Below are 18,907 nucleotides of genomic sequence, written 5' to 3'. Positions count from 1 at the left end.
TAGATAGATAGATAGATAGATAGATAGATAGATGGATGATGGATGGATGGATAGATAGATGGATGGATGGATAGATGTACAGGTAGATATAGATACAGATGTAGAGATAAATGTAGATGTAGATGTAGATACCACACCCACTATTTCTTATGGTCAGAAATTGATTTGAATTGATAAGTTCTTCCTTTAAAGTGTAAATAACCTATTGAAAAGAGTTAATCTTCTCTGTTAGTTACCCTATAGCAAAGATTTTTGCTATAATCATATTGCTTTCTTCCTAGTGTAAGGTGAGGTTACTGAGTAAGGGTTTTTTTTTTTAATTTTAGTGGAAAGAAAAAGGAAAAGTAATTTGGGACAAAGGTGTGATTTAGCAAGACTTCTGGGTAACCAGAAGGCAGCATAAGTGTGGGAGTTGGGCAAGGAAATTTCAACTACTTTTCAACTTTGTTTAAAGATTTGGTGCTCATCATATCTTTATTCACTTGACTCTCCACCCTAGCCCCTAACTCTTACCCAACCTCACCCATCCAAATCAATGAAAACCATCTCCCACGCTTTAAATTTTCAAGGTCTACCCTTAATCTATATCTAAGCCCAATTTCTTTATGAATGAGAAGATAGATAATTTGCTCATTAAAAAAATAGAAACCCAGAGACATCAAGATCTAAATCCAAGCATTCCTTTATTCTTTCAACAAATATCTATTTATTTCTTGGTAATTTAATTGGGATGGCAAGTTCCATGTACTGTTGAAGATGTGAAGATAAAGACACAATCTGCTCTCAAGGAGTTTGTGCTTTTGTAGAGAAGGTAAGGTAGGCACACAAGTACCTATTAACATCAAATTTAATAAGTGAAATAAATACAATAAAGTTTATAAGAGATTCAAAGAAGGAAATCACTCTTGACTAGAGGTTGAAAAGATGTAATATGGGGGTAGCAACATTTAACCAGAGTCTTAAAGAATGGATAGAATTTCAATAGGCTCACTTTTTAACCCATTACCATCTAGTTTCTGACCTTGTCATTCACCAAAACTGTTCTCTGCAAAGTTACCAACGATCCCATAATTGTCAAATACAATGGTCTTTTCTCAATCATTCTTCTTGGCCTCTCTGAAGTCTTTGACACTGCTAATGACCACCTTTTTGATATTATATTCTCTCTAAATTTTCCACACTCCATTCTCTCCTGGTTCTCCTCCTATCACATTCCTCCTCATGATCCTTTGTTGGATCCTAATTCAGGTCATACCCTCTAACTGTAGGTGTTCCTCAGGATTTTTTCCTGGGTCCTCCTCTTCTCCCTCTATACTACTTCACTTGGTGATCTCATCAGCTCTCCTGAATTTAAGTACCATCTCTATGTTGATAATTATCAAATATATATATTTTTCCCTCTTGTCTCTGCTGACCTCTAATCTAGTATCTTCAGCTGTCTTTCAGACATCATAAACTAGGCATCCAGCAGACCACCTAAACATAACATATCCAAAACTCTTTACCTTCTCCTTGGAAATTATTCCCACTTTTACCTTTCTTATCATTGTAGGGAGCAACACCATCCTCCCATTCCCTCAGGCTTGCAACCTCGACTCTTCAATATCTCTCACCTGCCATATCCAATCTGTTGCCAAGATCTGTTGATTCATCTTTGCAACACTCTTAAATACACTCCCTTCTCTCCTCTGACACTGCCATCACCCCGGAGCAGGCTCTCATCACCTCATGATTGGACTACTGCAATAGCCTGTTGGTTGGTTTGCCTGCCTCAAGTCTCTCCTCATTCCAATTCATGCTCTGTTTCAGCTACCAAAGTGATTTTCCTAAATGACAGGTTGGATGTTGTCACTTCTCTACTCAATAAACTCCAGTGGCTCCCTATCACCTACATGATCAATTACAAAATGCTCTATTTGGCATTTAAAGCCCTTAACTTTATAACTTAGCTTCATCCTACCCCTACCTTCCCAGTCTTCTTATACTTTACTCCCTAACAAGTACTCTTCTTTCCAGTGGCACTGGACTCCTCCTGTTTTGTAACAAGACAATCCATCTCTCAGCTTCCAGTATTTTCACTTCCTTCTGTTCTCTCTTCTTATCTCCACCTACTGACTTTCCCAAATAAAATCCCATCTTTGACAGGAAGCCTTTCCCAACTGATATTAATTCTAGTGCCTTCCTTCTTTTAATTATTTCCTGTTCATCCTGTACATATTTGCTTGTGGTCTTCTCCGTTAGATTGTAAGCTCTATGAGGGTAGGGAATATTTTTTTTTTGCTTTTTTGGGGGGGGGACCTCAAAGTTTAGCTCAATGTGTGGTAGAAAGCATTTAATGCATGTTTACTGATGGACTGACTAACTGAATAGGCTGACTGGAAAACGCATCCCAAGTAATGCCAACTGAAAAAGATGAAGTGGATTTGGCTACAGATAGAGAATACTAAGAAGTCTAATTTGGCTAGACTATGGAGTATGTGAATGGAAAATGGAAAATGGAAATTTAGGGGTTCTGATCAAATTGATGAAGATAGTAAGCCTTTTTTTTTTCAGATCCTGTATCTCTAGTAGAAGGTATGGACAAACCTACTAATATGCCCACTGAAGGAGGGACATTCCCTTTGATGTCTAATTAAAGATATCATTTTAAGTGGTATGGATTAGGGATGGGCTGAATTATTTAAGCTGTTGTAGACTGACTGAGGACAAATTGAGTCAATACTCGGCCTTATTTAGTCATTTGAATCATGTCTGATTCTTCATGATCCTATTTGAGGTTTTCTTGGCAAAGATACTGGAATAATTTGCCATTTTCTCCTCTAGCTAATTTTACGGATGAGGAAACTGAGGCAAATAGAGTTAAATGACTTGCCGAGGGTCACACAGCTACTAAGTGTCTGTGGCTGGATATGAATCCAAGTCTTCCTAACTCCAGGCCCAGCACTCTATCCACTGGATCACCTAGCTGCCCCTAATACTCAGCCTATTGTGAACCTAAGTGAACTTTTTTTGTATTGAGCTTATTAAAAATCTGAATCATAGAAGACTTGGACCCATTTTGACCATTTTGCCTTTTTCCCTTTTCAAAGAACAGACCAGAGGGTAACAGAACTAAGAATACACATGGGACCTGGTTGAGATGGTGAAGAGAGAATTTCTCATATACTTCATCTCCTCCTGGGGGCCTCCAATGACTGCCTTGTGGTAGAGGCACATGAAAATTACATTGCACTCATCTATAAGGTCTGGACCCCAGTTTTCTGCTCCAAGTTTTAAAGAAGCAATGTCATCCTGCCCAAGAGATGGCAGCCATGGAGAAGAGAACTAGTTGGCCAAGCACGGGAGTAGCTGAACCGAAACCTCCCATACAGAGAAACGTCAGTACAAAGATGAGAGGGATTGAAATGACAATACAATAGAACAAAGGACTTTTGCCGCATGCTATTACCATAATTTATTTTGACAGGCAGACCTAATAGGAAGGAGATTGCCTTTCAAACAACCACAAGTTCCTCTTCATTTCAGAGGGAATTCAAGCCCTTAGGATAAGATCATAAGGCAAGATGCCTGTATGGATCTCTGGGGTAAGAGTGGGACTCACTGGAAAGTCAAGGGAGTTTTCTTTTATAGCACTCTCAAGGTTATTTCCTTTCAAGGGGAATATAAGCTTTTCTGATGTGTCAGGAGAACTGTACAGATTTTAGAAGAAGATGGGTCTCATCAGAGAGGAAGAAAAATTTTATCATTTATTTAAGTGCTACTCTATGTATTTTCTGCATCTCCTGTGAGATGAAATATATAGGCTGTCCTATACCCCTTTTTATTACCGTTAGACTTGTAATATTGGGGGATCGTTTGTCCCAATCTGTCTACATACAAATTATATTCAGATGTTTCCCAATGGGAATTCTGGAAGGGGGAATATTGAGCCAAAGAAAGAATGATTTGGGGATCCTGCCTCCAAAATTGAACCCAATCTGTTTAAACTCAAAACCTAGTTTAGTATACAATGGGATATAAACACAACAGAGTAAAGTAGAAAGAACAGTGGCCTAGGAGTGGTAAGGCCTGGGTTTTAATCCAACTCTTTCACTAACTAGGTATCATGTAACCTTGAGGAAATCATTTAACCTCTAAGGGTTTTAGTTTCCTCATCAGTACAATTACGGAACTAAGATCACTTCCAGCTCTAACAACCTGTTGTGAATAGAGCACTGGGCTTGGAATCAGGCAGACTTGAATTCAAATCCTGCCTCATACATTTACTGGGTGTGTGACCTTGGTCAAGTTACTTAACCTCTCTGGGCCGCAGTGTGCTAAACGATAAAATGATAGGGTCGGATTTGACGACTTCTAAGGTCCCTTCCAACTCTAAATCTATGATCCTAAACCATTTTAACCTATGCTTCTAGGTAAGACTGGAAAGTAAATGGGACCAGATCATGGAGGGCCACAAATGCCAAACTAAGTTGTTTGAATCTTACGTTTTTTCTCTTATCTCAGTTTACACAGACACAAAATGAAGATAATAAGTTTACAATTTCCCTCTTTAACCAGCCTATATAAATGGAAGTATAGAATGGAAACAACCCAGGGACCTACAGATAGTCTTTCTTATGGAAACTATTACAAAGGACAATGTCATTGTCATTTGTTTTTACCCTGTTGTATTTACATAATGCTAGATTATAAAGAAAATGCTTCCTCTATCTTGAACTGACAGAAACAAAATACAAGAGGCCATTATCACATTTGTACTAACTATTATGCGATGGTTATCAATGTTTTTATGTTACTTTGTTTCAAAGTCAACATGCAAATGCAAGATATATTTACAACTGTGGTGGCAGCTGCAGAAATTTGATGGCTCACCAAAAGTAGAAATCCCCATCAGCATATGGAACACTAATTTGGATGTATTTCCTGCCAGAACAGGCATTTGTCAGAGGGGGAGAAAATTGTCTATTGGGAGAAAATTTCCTCTGGTAAGAAATTCCTAAGCTCTAATCACTAGATACTTAGGAAAATAATTACTAACATTTTATACGCAATTCTCAAAGGAGTTTTCTAAATAAACAATCTTTGGAGAGATACCTTTCACCTTTCTGAAAAGTTTTATCTTTCTGAGACCTACTATCTAGAACAACATTGGTCAAACATCTTTGGAAGATACATTAGGATGAGGTTTGGCTTATGCTAATTCTGATATCTTCCAAAAACACTGAATGGATGACCTTCAATAGGTCCATTTTGCCTGGTTACTTTTGGGTTCTTAATTTTTTGTTAATTAACAATTTACTTTTTGTTAATTGTTATCAATCAACAATCAGCATGCTACAAAGCAGGAGTAGTGAATAAGCAAAGCTTGATGCTGTCTACTCAAACAAGAAAACAGATCTCTATGTTATTCTTTCTCTCTCTGAGGCAGCATAAAACACTGCTTACTCTTTCAGGCACTGGTCTAATTGATGTGCTTTTTTCAGATTCTCTTGGCCTGTCAAATTCTATATTTTATTTTTTTTTAATTTCCCAACTTGTGAATTATGTTTTTTGTCTTCCAGTTACCTATAAACATAAAGTCTTCTTTTTCAGTTACTTTGAAGTGGAAGAATTTTTATCTTACCTTTTCCTAATTATGCTGGGGTTAGCTGTCACCAAATGGGTTTTGAATCCAACATCTTTATTATATTCACTGGACAGAGGAGGAAGATTGCATCTAGAAAAATAAGAATATAAATTTTTGGGTAATTTCCACATTTTAAAATTCTGAAAGCATCATTCAAAGGCAGCATGGTATAGTCATTACAGAACAAGCTAGGCAGATAAAGAGCTGTGCCTGAAGCTAGGAATACCCGAGTTCAAATCCAGCCTCAGACTTATTAGCTGTGTGACCCTGGGAAGGTCCCTTAACCTCTGGCTGGCACATAGAAAGCCATAATAATAATAATTACTACTATTGCTGTTGTTATTATTATTAGTGAATAGAGAGCTGGCCTTGGAGTTAGGAAGACCTGGGTTCAAGTTAGGCCTCTAACACATACTAGCTAAGTGACTCTGGGCAAATCACTTAACCTTTCAATGATCCAGATATTCTCTAAAACTATAAGCTGCAGAGCAAAAACTGATATACGTTGGTAGTAGTTCCATATACCAATTACATCATAGGCCCATTAAAATAAAAAGCTTCCTTTTTCAAGGCAGGTCAATTATACTGACCAAATAATAATCATAATAGCTGATATTTATATTGAATATTAGAAATATCTCACTTGATCCTAATAATCTGTGAAGGAAGCAGCATAAGAATTATTATCCTTGTTTTACAGACAATGAAGCCAAGGCTTAAAGAAGACAATGGACTTGCCCCAGACTGTACAATCATTGTCAGAGTCAGGACTTAAGTTTAGATCTTCTGACCTCAAATTCAGTATTTCCACTGTGTCAAATAAGAATCTTGCTAAGTCGGGTTCCACTCACAAATAATTATTCTTACTACTTTTCTTAAGTTTCTTTTTCAAATTCTAGATTGTATTATAGCTATTATTCCTGGATAAATTCAGTCATCTTAATCAGTTAGTGTTTTTTTTAAACGTTGAATTGCTATTTAATAAGCCTGGGGGAAGAGTTAAGATGGTAGAGTGAGAGGTATCATTTTTGCCTAGTTCCTCCACAGCAACCTAGAAAGCACTCCAGATTAAATTCTGATGGGAAAAGCCAAGAAAAAAGTCACAGTAAGTCATTTTTCCAGTCTAGAGCAGCTTAGGAAGACAGACAGAGCTGTCTGACACCGGGTTGGGAGCTGGCCAAGAACACAGTGTAGCAACAGCAGGCTATGGAGCAGGAGCAATGGATAGAACAGCCTGGAGCTCAGAGATCATAAGGAGACTGAATATATAGGTAGAAAGAGATCCTAGGGAATCCTGTATTACCACTGGGAGCAGGAACAGGTATTATCTGGCAACTTTATCACCCATTCTTTAGTCCAAGGTCGCAGTTCCAGGGCAGAGAGAAGTGGGCAGTCATGAGGGAATAAGGACCCTAACTATGTAAAGATCAAGGAACAAAATCCCCCGTGGTTGCACACTCAGCCTAGGCAAAGGGGGCTGTCTTGGAAAGCAAAACAGGTTTTTCTCCTTGTGTACTAACTCTTATGAGAGTTCACAACCAGCAGGAAAATGTAAACATTGCAAATTCCTAAAGGATCAGGAAAACACAGAGAAGTCTACAATACGCCCCAAGGTTTCTCTTGATTATGTAATTCTTTTCACTTACATCTCCTGCATCTATTATATAAGAATACAAATGATTAATTTATTTGTAACATAAGTGCATGTTTTACCATGATCAAGATTTCTCTCAGTTTCTCTTTTCTTGCTTTCCCGGGGAACCAAAGGTGAGGAAATTATAAATCCACTCAGTTGACCAGCTCAAATTTCTGGGTTCTTTCATGAGTTTCCTTTTCTTCTCATCTGGTTCCTTTTGTGTATTTAGCTGTTTCCCACAATGGTCCTAGCATATGGAATGGAAACTTCTCTCCTCCTTTGGTGTCTGTTTTTGGCTTTTAATTTCATCTCTTCTTTGACACTAAGACTCTATATTGCTCTCTCTGCTCTAAGTTTGAAAGTTCCCTTGGGTTAGTGAACATGAGTATGTTGTGGGCAGAATACAATAGTGAGCATTGTAGGAAGTGTAAAGGAAGTGTTGACTTCTCTGAAATGCTTACTATCTAGTGGGAGCCCTTATACAGCAGTTGGTTTCCCTCAATATAGAAGTCTGCTCATGTAAATTCAGAATTCACATCTCAGAAATGGGGAAGACAATTGGTGTATGTATTACTATGGGCTGTATTTTCTTTTCCTATTGATGAAGAAATGTTTAAGAACAAAGCCCAGGATCCTTTATGGTCATATTTGTTTTCCAAAGGACAAATTCGTCTCTAATACTTGATGTACATTCTATGTTAGTGTTTGCATGCCTTGTTATATTGTCAATGAGAAATCAGTTTTGTTCTGGAGCTCCTTCTCTCTCATTACCTCATATTAAGTTTAAGAAATAGTGCTAATGCCATTACAATATATGACATCACTATTTAATTTAGGATTGAGAGAGGACCTAGACTTGTCATTTCTTTGGTAAATGGGATTCTTGAGTGAAGAAACTGCCTTTACCAATGCAGGATGACACTTTCTCCGAAACTTTAACTGGGAATATAATACACTACATCTAATAATAATAACATAACGGGAAATAGAAAGGCAAAAAGAAATAGTCTTGCCCTGAAGGAGCTTACATTCTATTGGAAGAGGTAGGAGAGATAAGTACATATATACTGCAAGTGCATATAATATGTATACATATAGAGAAATATAAGGTTGTATAATTTAGATTAATCAAAAAGGGAATTTAGATCTGAATTAAATAAGAAATAGAAAATATCATGGGGACATTTGACACAGTTTATGAGTGTATCATCTCCCTGTAGGTTGTCCCCAAAATTAAACTAATGCAAGCATGTGATAAATAATGAAATAAAGACCTCAGTCATGCTAAATTTAAATCTCTCATGCTATGCAAATTATCATTTGCAAACACTTAAAGATGCAGAGGAAATATAAAAAGCTAAATGAATAAACATTTTATTTTTGCATAGTTAAGACAAGCCCTCAGTAGTATACAGAAATGTAACTTACCCAGTAGTGAAATAGAAAGGTAAGGGGATAAAAGAAAGGTGGTGGGGATGGTAAAAGGGAGGACAGATTAAGGGGGTTAGAAGCAAAATAGAATTTAGAGGAAGGACAGGATGGAGAGAGAGTGAGAGATAAGAAAATGGGATGGAGGGAAATACACAGTTAGTAATCATAACTGTGAATATGAATGAAATGAACTGTCACATAAAACAGAAGCAGATAGCAGAATAGATTAGAAACCAGAATCCAAGCAGCAGCTAGGTGGCACAGTGGATACAGTACTGGCTCTGGAGTCAAGAGGAACTGAGTTCAAATCTAGCCTCAGACACTTGATAACTTACTAGCTGTGTGACCCTGGGCAAGTCACTTAACCCCTGGTTGCCTCACCAAAATAAACAAACAAAAAAACACAGAATCCAACAATTGTTTACAAGAGACACACTTGAAACACACACATAGAATTAAAATATAGGGCTAGAGCAGAATCTGATAATGCTTTAGCTGAAGTAAAAAACGCAGAGGTAGCAATCATGATCTCAGACAAAGCAAAAGCAAAAACATACCTAATTAAAAAAAGATAATCAGGGAAATTGCATTATGATAAAAGGTATCACAGACAAAGAAGTAAGACCAAAAATTTTTACAGCAAGTTTCTCTGATTAAGACCTCATTTCTCAACTATATACTGAGTATAGAACTAAGTCAAATTTACAAAAATAAGAGCCATTCTCCAATTGATAAGTGGTCAAGGGATATAAACAAGCAGTTTTCAGAAGAAGAAATCAAAGCTATTTATAATTATATGAAAAAATACTCTCACTATTGATTAGAGAAAGGCAAATTAAAACAACTCTGAGGTACCACCTCACATCTATCAGAAATGACAAACGCTGGAGGAGATGAGGGAAAAATAGGAACACTAATGAATTGCTGGTGGTCCAGCAATCCAACTGAACTGGTCCAACTATTCTGGAGAACAGTCTGGACATTTTCCCAAAGGGCTATAAAATTGTGTATATACTTTGACCCACTAATATCACTACTAGGCCTGTATTCCAAAGAGATCAAAGGAACAGGAAAACGACCTATACGTACAAAAATATTTATAATTGTTCTTTTTGTGATGTCAAAGAACTGGAAATTGAAGGAATGTTCATCAATTGGGGAATGGCTGAACAAGTTGTGGCATATGATTGTGATAGAATATTATCATGCTTTAAGAATTTAGGAGGGGGTGGTTGCAAAAAACATGGCATATATACACTATATATACTGATGCAAAATGAAGTGAGAAAACAGAGAGATTGTTGTGCACAATAACAGCAATGTTGTAATGATGATCAACTATGAAAAACTTAGCTACTATGATCAAAGACAATTCCAAGGGACTCATGATGAAAAAAATGCTATTACCTCCAGAGACAGAACTGAAGAACTCTGAGTGCAAATTGAAGTATAATTTTCTCATTTTACTTCTCTTGCTTTAAAAAAAAAACATGGCTAATAAGGAAATATGTTTTGCATGATTTCACATGTAAAATTGATATATTGTTTGCCCTCCCAGTAGATGGGAGAGTGGTGGGAGGAAGGGAGAGAATTAGGAACTCAAAATTTAAAAAGAAAAGAATGTTGAAAATAAATAGTAAATTAAAATGTAAAAAAAATAAAGATAGAGAAACACTGTGTGTATGTGGGAGGGGGGGAAGATAAGCCCTCAAAAAAAAACAATAGAAACCTCTTCTGCAAGTTCAGTTTTATAATCTAAAAAGAAAGTACTATACTCTTCATTCTCCTTTTTGGTTCATGACCACAAAAGGATACATTAATCTAATATATTTTACCATTCTGAGATGTGTCAAGAGTTTATAAGGTTAAGGAAGATATATTCTCTTATTATTTTCCTTCTTTCCTAAGTTCACTTGCATGTAGCCTTAAAAAAAAGAAAGAAAAAACATGTTTCAACTTATTAATCACAAATGAATAGCTCTGAGGGGACTGTGGGTTTATCTGTGGGAGAAAAAAAGGCAGAGGCCCTGGTGAGAGTCTTTTCTCTTACCGCATGACAAAATTTGCTTCATCTATTTGTCGGCCACAGACACTCTTCTTCAGAATCCCACCGTTTCCCACCACTGAGCACTTCTTCAATGGTAACTGGAATGGAGTAGCCTAGCAACAGAAAATAAGAGCAGTTTTCACTGAACAGAACACAAACCAGTTAATAGACTTGTTGTTTATAACAGACCCTCTAGTGGAATTTCATTGGAAATGAAGCACAATGAAGTACAATTATAGTAAGGAAGACAACAGGAATGGCCCTCAAATTTTTAAAATGAATAAGCTATCTTTTTCCTCTGGAAATCAAAATATATAAAAGCCACCAATTTTATAACAAATTTTAGGTTGAGAAATAAATTATCCTACCTAAATTACCATGAAAAATAAATAGCAGCTGTATAGGAAAACAAAGAAATCAAAGTTAAACAAAGGAGTATTTTAAAGTCTTTAAACTTGGAGCTGGCTCACTTGGATTCTCTTTCTTTACTTCATGCTGATTTATATGGCATGATTCATCATCCATTCACTCAATTAACTTTTAGTGTCTGCAGTATGCAAGAAAATGTCCTATGAACATAGAAGCCTTAGTTGTATTTCTAAAAATAAAACAAAATTAAATAGAAAATTGCTATAAAAACATATTTTGGGTAGATAGATTATCTTAGGACCTTAAACATAGTGAAAGTTTTTGAGTCCTACCATGATATTTTAGGCAACCTGGTCTATCCCCCCAGCAGACTCTATTCATTTGTAGAAAGCAAATTGGACTAAAGAGAAAAAAATCAGTTTACTTTGTTTTTTTTTAGCCACACACCTTTGTGGTCAAACTCTGAAATACTATCAAAGTCCTAAGTTAAATAATCTAACCAAATAATGTGGCTTTACATTCATTTTTTTCTTTGTAAAAATATAACAAAGGTCATTGTGCACAGATCTTCTTTGCATTTACAAAACAAAATTTGAGTCAAAAATCCAACATCTAACCTTCCTTTGATCCCACACTCAGGACAGTATAATGGAAACTTTAACAATTCTTCCCAGAAATCTTTGCAAGAACAGTTTAGAGAATACTTGAAATTAATCTGAACACCTACACTCATAAAAGGAATTCTATTTCACCCTAATTGGGCATACAAATATACTTTCATAAGCAAGCTCAAAATATATTGAAAGCCTCCCAAAAAAAATCCATAGGTAAAAGTAACAGCTAACTTAGAAACTCCAAATGTGTCCAAACGACATTCAGAAATTCAAAACACTGTATGTTATACTTCTACTCATGTTGGGATGATAGACTTGTAGGACAGTCTACAAGTATAAAATTTTATTATGTAATTATGAAGGAAAGAAGGAAAAAAGTATTTAAAGTACCTACCACAAGCCAGGCACTGTGCGCAACACTTTGCCAATATTATCTCATTTGTTCCTCACAACTCAGGGAGGTAGATGCTATTACTATTCTCATTTTCTAGGCAAACCTAGCTTAAATGACTTGTCCAGGGTCACACATCTAGCAAACATCTGAGGCTAGATTTGAACTCAGGTCTTTCTGACCCAACATTCTAACCACTGTGCCATTTAGCTGCCTACAGAAGTATTGGGAATATAGGTGGAAGTTGCGTAATGTATACAGAATGACATTAAGCATTTCCTTAAGAAATGTTCAACAAGAGAAGTTTCTTCCTTAATCGAGGAGTAGATATAAGTTGGAGGTCCTGGGATATACATTCTGATTTGCCTGGAAGAAAGATCCCTTCCAACTCTGAGATTTTGTGTCTCTGAGTGATCTGAACTATAGGTAATTCATACTTTGAATAATGATTTTTGAAATTAAAGCTGATATATGGGTGGCAGGTTCAAAGAGCAATCATAAACTACATCAAGAGGGGCACAATATCCAGAATCAGGGAGCTGATGGCCCTCTAGCACTCTCTCCATCAGATCATATCTGAATATTGTATTCAGTTTCCAAAGCCAGATTTTTAGTAGGAAAATAAAAAGCTAGAGAGCATTCAGGGAAGACAGCCAAGATAATGAAGAGTTCTGAGAGAATGTCATAGGAGAATAGTAAAATACACTGGTATATAACTCCTAGAGAAGGGAAGACATTGCAGTGACACGATAATTATTTTTCCTCCGAAATCTACCCCTCCTTCTAATTCCTCTATTTCTTTTGAGGGAATCATCATCTTTCTAGTCTCCCAGGTTTACAATTCTTAGCTCTTTCCTTTCTCTTATTCCTGCCCCCCCATAGCCAATCACTAGCAAAGTCTTAATAATTCTATTTCCAATCCAACAATCATTTATTAAGTGCTTACAGTGTGCAAGGCACTGTGATAGGATTTGGTAATACAAAGACAAAATGACACAAAAATCTACAACATTTCTCACATGCATCCCCTTCTCTCCACTCACAAAGCCATCTTCTTAGCTGAAGTCCTCCTCATCTCTCACTGCTTAACTGAACTATTTCTATAGTCACCTAATTGATCTTCCTGCTTTCATTTTCTTCCCTCTTCAATACAGCTTCCATAGAGCTTGCCAAATTGATATCTGTAAATCTGACCATATCACTCCCCAGCTCAAGAAGTTCCAGTGACTCTCTCTTGACTCTGGGAACAAATAAAAACTCATTTGGCATTTAAAGTCCTTGACAATCTCGTGCCCACCTATATTTTTATACTTTTCCATATTATTTCCCCCTTATTGAACTGTACATTTTAGCAATTGTTTAACTGCTGTTTCTTATGCACAACGATCCATCTCTTGGCTCTATAACTTTGCAGTTTTACCCGCATGCCTGGAATGTCCTACCTCCTACCTCAGTGTCTTGGAATCCCTGATCTCCTTAAGACTCAGCTCAGGAACTAACTCCTACCAAGTCCTTTCATGATCTCCCCGTTGATATGGGCTCTCCCTTTCTCAACTACCCAGGAACTACTTTATATATGTTTTAGATTAAATTATCAGTAGATAGAGTACTACTCCTGAAGCCAACTGAATTCAATTTCAATAAACATTTATTAAGCACCTGTTGTGGGCCAAGCACTGTGGTAAGCCTTAGGGATTCAAAAAAATAGTCCCTGCTCTCAAGGAGAGAGTCAGACCCAAGTTCAAATTTGAACTCAGAGGCTTACTAGCTGTGTGACCTTAGGCAAATTATTTGCCTCAGTTTCCTTATCTGTATAATGGGAATAATAACAGCACCTACCTCACAGGGTTGTCAGGAAGATCAAATGAGTTAATACTTATAAAACGTTTAGCACAGTGCCAAGTACATGGTAAGTGCTATATAAATGTTAGCTATTATTACCTATTGTTTCCATCAAATAGAATATAGGATCCTTGAGAGCTGGGACTACTTGTCTTTTCATCTTTTTATCCCAGCACCTAGCACAGTGAACTGAATTTAATCAAATCTAATTGAACTGAATCTGAGTACTTGAAGAGTGGTCAGTAGAAGAGTGTTGAACTTGTTCCACCTTAAGAGAAGAGTGCACAAGTAGGAGCAGAGTAGAAGCTATAACAAAGGTAAATTTATTTTTAAAGTAAGGAAAAACTTCTTAAAAAGTAGAGCTCTCCAAATGAGGAAGAGGCTGCTTCAAGAGGTAGTGAGTTTCCTGTTGCGGGATGACCACTTCTTGGGTATGTTGTACAGGGTACTCTTATTGCTGTAGGAGGGTAGACTCATAGACTTCGGTGGTCTCTTCCAATTCTGTGATTCTATCACTATGAATTTTTATTTCATAAGTCCTCGTCCTGATTCTGCTATTACCTACTTTAGTCTGACAATAACAAATGTGTACAACCTCAAAAAAGGAAACACGCAAAAAAGAAACCGCTGCCAATAGCAGCATAAATGCTATTTAAGTCTAGTACTTCTAATAGCTACATTGACTCATCAATATTTTCATGCTGTATGATTCTAATCCATGTCTTTCCATAAATCCTCCATAAAAGATCTACCCAATATACTGGAGACCTCCCTCTGAGTCTTTGTATCTTTTGTAGATATTAGAACCACACTCAGATTGTCTATCTATCACTATATGACTGGCCAACCTCCCTTTCTGCTCAGATATGTCTTTTAGGTTGTCTTTTATGCAAGGTCCCTTTTTTGTGGGGGGTGGGAAGGAGAGGCAATCATGGTTAAGTCACTTGCTCAGGGTCACACAGCTAGTGTCTGAGGCTGCATTTGAACTCAGATCCTCTTGACTTCAGGGCTGATACTCTATCCTTTTATGCCACATCTTACAAAAGGCCATTATTGGTAAAAAATGCAGCAGTTTATTTGCACCTATCACATACCTTTTCATTTTATTTTGGTCCACCTTAAATGTTGATTTTTCTGTTTTAGTTCCCTCTTAGTCACAATCATACAGGATCACTTAGAAAATACGACTGTTCAAAAAGAAGTATTTTGTTAGTAGAAAGCAGTTTGGAATCAATGAAAGCAGTGTGACATTTCCCAAGTGCAATTCAGTTCACTCTTCTCTCCCTATTCATTTCTGCGTCCATCTGCAATGCTCATCCAAGATATGTACAGTGATGGGCAAAATTTAATTGGCTGATCACAGGTTCCCATCATTTCTACCCTACCAACCAGTTCCTTAAAAACAGTGAAAATCAAATCAAGAATGCAATTTCCTTTTTGGTTTTTCCACCATTTAAAGGATGAAATTATTATATAAGCAAATCAAGTAATTGTCCATTTTGCTCTGGTCAGAGAAAGAGCTCCAACAGATGTCCAAATAACTGAAGTGCCCAATTTCTTTTATTTATTTATTTATTTATTTATTAGGTACCTTACTATGTGTATGACACTGTGCTAAGTGTTGGATGCCTCCATGCTAAGTATGTGATCTGTTTCTGAACTCTTTATCTACTTTCTATTATCTAGATGGTCTATATTTCTCCTGCCTGGGCATAATGACACCATTATTTCTGTCTCCACTAATCTTTACCCAAATACTTCCCACCACATACATTCCTTCTGGTTCCTTTATGTCCTCAAAGTATATCTTCTTGATATATAATGCAATACCCCTACCCCTTTAAGAATCATGTTCCTTCTGCTGGGAAAACTGGAAAAGAGTATGGCAGAAACTAGGCATAGACCAAAATCTCACACCATATACCAAAATAAAATCAAAATGGGTACGTGATTTAGATATAAAGGCTGATACTATAAGCAAACTGGGAGAGCAAGGAATAGTTTACCTGTCAGATCTATGGAGAACAGAAGAATTCATGACCAAACAGGAGATAGTGAACATTACGAAAAGCAAAATAGATAATTTTGATTACGTTAAATTGAAAAGTTTTTGTACAAACAAAGCCAATGCAACTAAGATTAGAAGGAAGGTGGAAAATTGGGAAAGAATGTTTACAACCAGTCTTTCTGATAAGGGCCTCATTTCTAAAATATATAGAGAATTAAGTCAAATTTATAAGAATACAAGCCATTCCCCAATTGATAAATGGTCAAAGGATATGAACAGACAGTTCTCAGATGAAGAAATTAAAGCCATCTATGGTCATATGAAAAAATGCTCTAAATCACTATTGATTAGAGAAATGCAAATCAAAACAGCTCTGAGGTACCACATCACACCTATCAGAATGGCCAACATGACAAAACAGGAAAATGATAAATGTTGGAGAAGATGTGGGAAAATTGGAACACTAATGCATTGTTGGTGGAGTTGTGAAATGATCCAACCATTTTGGAGAGCAATTTGGAACTATGCCCAAAGGGCTATAAAAATGTGCATACCCATTGACCCAGCAATGGCACTTCTAGGGCTATATCCCAAAGAGATCACACAAACAGAAAAAGAACCTACATGTACAAAAATATTCATAGCAGCTCTTTTTGTGGTGGCAAAGAATTGGAAATTGAGAGGATGCCCATCAATTGGGGAATAGCTGATCAAGTTGTGGTATATGAATGTGATGGAATACTATTGAGCTATAAGAAATGATGAACAGGCTGACTTCAGAAAAACCTGGAAAGACTCGTATGGTCTGATGCTGAGTGAAGTGAGCAGAACCAAGAGAATGTTGTACACAATAACAGCCACATTGTGTGATGACTAATATTGATAAACTCAAACCTTCCTGGCAATACAAGGAGCTAAGACATCTCCAGAAGCCTCGTGATAGAAAATGCTATCCACGTCCAAAGAAAGAACTATGGAAGTCAAATTGCTATTTTTTTTTCTCTTCTGTTGAGTTTTGTTTCCTCTTTCTGGTGGTTCCTCCTATTGGTTTTAATTTTTACTTACAACAGCACTAATGTGAAAATATGTTTAATATGAATGTAAATGTATAGCCTATATCAGATTGTGCACCATCTTGGGAAGGGTGGTGGGGAGGAAGGGGGAGAAAAATTTTAAACTCAAAAGCTTATGGATAAATCAAAATAAATTTTAAAAAATGTAAAAAAAAGAATCATGTTCCTTTTGAATAAATGTACCTTTTCAGGCCTAATCATGATTCTCATTCCATTCATTTTCAATCATACTTGTGAGATGAAAATTTCCTCTCTGTGTTAGGATATTTTTAACTTTATTTTGTATACTTGTATATAAACACCTGAGATCAGGGATCTTACTGATGACTTCTTTCTTTATTTCTTGTAAGTTTTCTTGGAATTTCTATTTCTATCTTTCTATTTATTCTAATTAGTCTATTATTCCTACATTATGGTTATTCTTTGTGGTATCCAACTTGGTAGATATCTATCTATATCTACACCTATGGAGTTTTTCCTTCTCCCTTTCTTTTCAGAAAAGCCCTTTGACTAGATTTTCAATACTCTTCAAAAAAATTCATTTTACCCTCTTTTGTTATATGTAGCCAGAAGCTGATTTTTACTATATTTTAAACCATGGACTAGAGATCCAAAAAGATATTTTCAGACACTGTCTTCTTAACTAGCTGTCCATTTCCCAAATATGCTTTTCTTTTCTTAAGGTTTTGCCTTAAATAGGTAGAAATGTCACCTGTGCCCCTAATTAGGGTCTTCAGTTTCTTGCACACGATTACACCATCCTTAGCAATGGCCTTTAGATTCCTTCTAGAAATATGTTCTATGTACTTGTGTAATCACCAACAATGAGTAGTAGTTATTAGAATTAGTAAGTCAAGGGAGATTCTCTATCTTATTCTGGATACACGCCCTGAGAGGATAGGAGACCACTCTACCACAAAACCATAGATTTGTTGTTCAGTTGCATCCAACTCTTCATGACCCCATTTGGGGTTTTCTTGGTAAAGATACTGGAATAGTTTGCCATTCTTTCTCCATCTTATTATGTAGAAGAGGAAACTGTGGCAAAATGGTTAAGTAAGTTGCCTGGGGCCATACAGGTAATAAGTGTCTGAGCCTGGATTTAAACTCAGTTCTTCCTGACTCTAGGCCTAGCACTCCATCTACTGAGACACTTAGCTGCCCAAAAGCTACAGATAAGGGGCAGCCAGGTGGCCCAATGGATAGAGCACTGGCCCTGGAGTCAGGAAGACCTGAGTTCAAATGTGACCTCAGTCACATAACACTTAACTAGTTGTATGACCCTGGGCAAGTCACTTAACTCCATTGCCTAGCAAAAACAAACAAACAAAAAAGCTACAGATAGTAAGAGCGACTAACTTTCTCACAGTGTTCCCACTTCTGTGGTGGTGGTACTTCCTTCTTGTGATATTTTTCTGGTGTAAGGGTTCTCAATTGGCCTTTCACAACTATGCAGCTGCCCCCTTGTCCATCCCTGGACCACCATCCCCACTGTCCTATCTCCTTAATGCCTCTCTTTTTTATCCTATTTCCTTCACTTCCTGAGGTTTAAATCTTAGGGACCACTGGCTATATCATGGCTATAGAGGCTGGAAACTCAGAAGGGCATGCTGTGCTTTCTCTTGGCACAACTATACCCAGGGTAGATTGATTTCTGCACAGTCCTTTATCCTTAACTAAATGATCCACAGTTGCAAGAAGTCTTAGCCAGGACTATACTCTATTAATGAAGTCAGATGGACAAATGGCTGCTTCATTTCTATTTATCAGGCACCTAAGGTACTAACCTTCATTATTTGTATCTTCTTCTTCTAACCCTCCTGAATGTTATCCCACCTGATGATGGGTGTGGAGCCATGTCAGCATTCCT

The 18,907-nt window shown here is 36.8% G+C and overlaps 1 protein-coding gene across 1 annotated transcript in view; it reads right to left on the bottom strand.

Moving 5' to 3' along the window:
• Positions 1-18,907, bottom strand: part of ST8SIA1 (ST8 alpha-N-acetyl-neuraminide alpha-2,8-sialyltransferase 1) — a 122,051-nt gene that overhangs the window by 32,950 nt on the left and 70,194 nt on the right. The window contains exons 3-4 of the mRNA XM_027838765.1: positions 10,744-10,853; positions 5,624-5,716 (exon numbers count right to left, since the gene is read on the bottom strand). Of these exons, the coding sequence (XP_027694566.1) occupies positions 5,624-5,716; positions 10,744-10,853 (203 nt within the window). The remainder of the gene's footprint in view (positions 1-5,623; positions 5,717-10,743; positions 10,854-18,907) is intronic.

This window comes from Vombatus ursinus, unplaced genomic scaffold (assembly GCF_900497805.2).
Source record: "Vombatus ursinus unplaced genomic scaffold, bare-nosed wombat genome assembly UNPS02014830.1, whole genome shotgun sequence".
NCBI classification, from domain to species: domain Eukaryota; kingdom Metazoa; phylum Chordata; class Mammalia; order Diprotodontia; family Vombatidae; genus Vombatus; species Vombatus ursinus.
The sequence above is the reverse complement of the archived record's forward strand: the minus strand, read 5'-3'. Positions and strand labels throughout refer to the sequence as shown.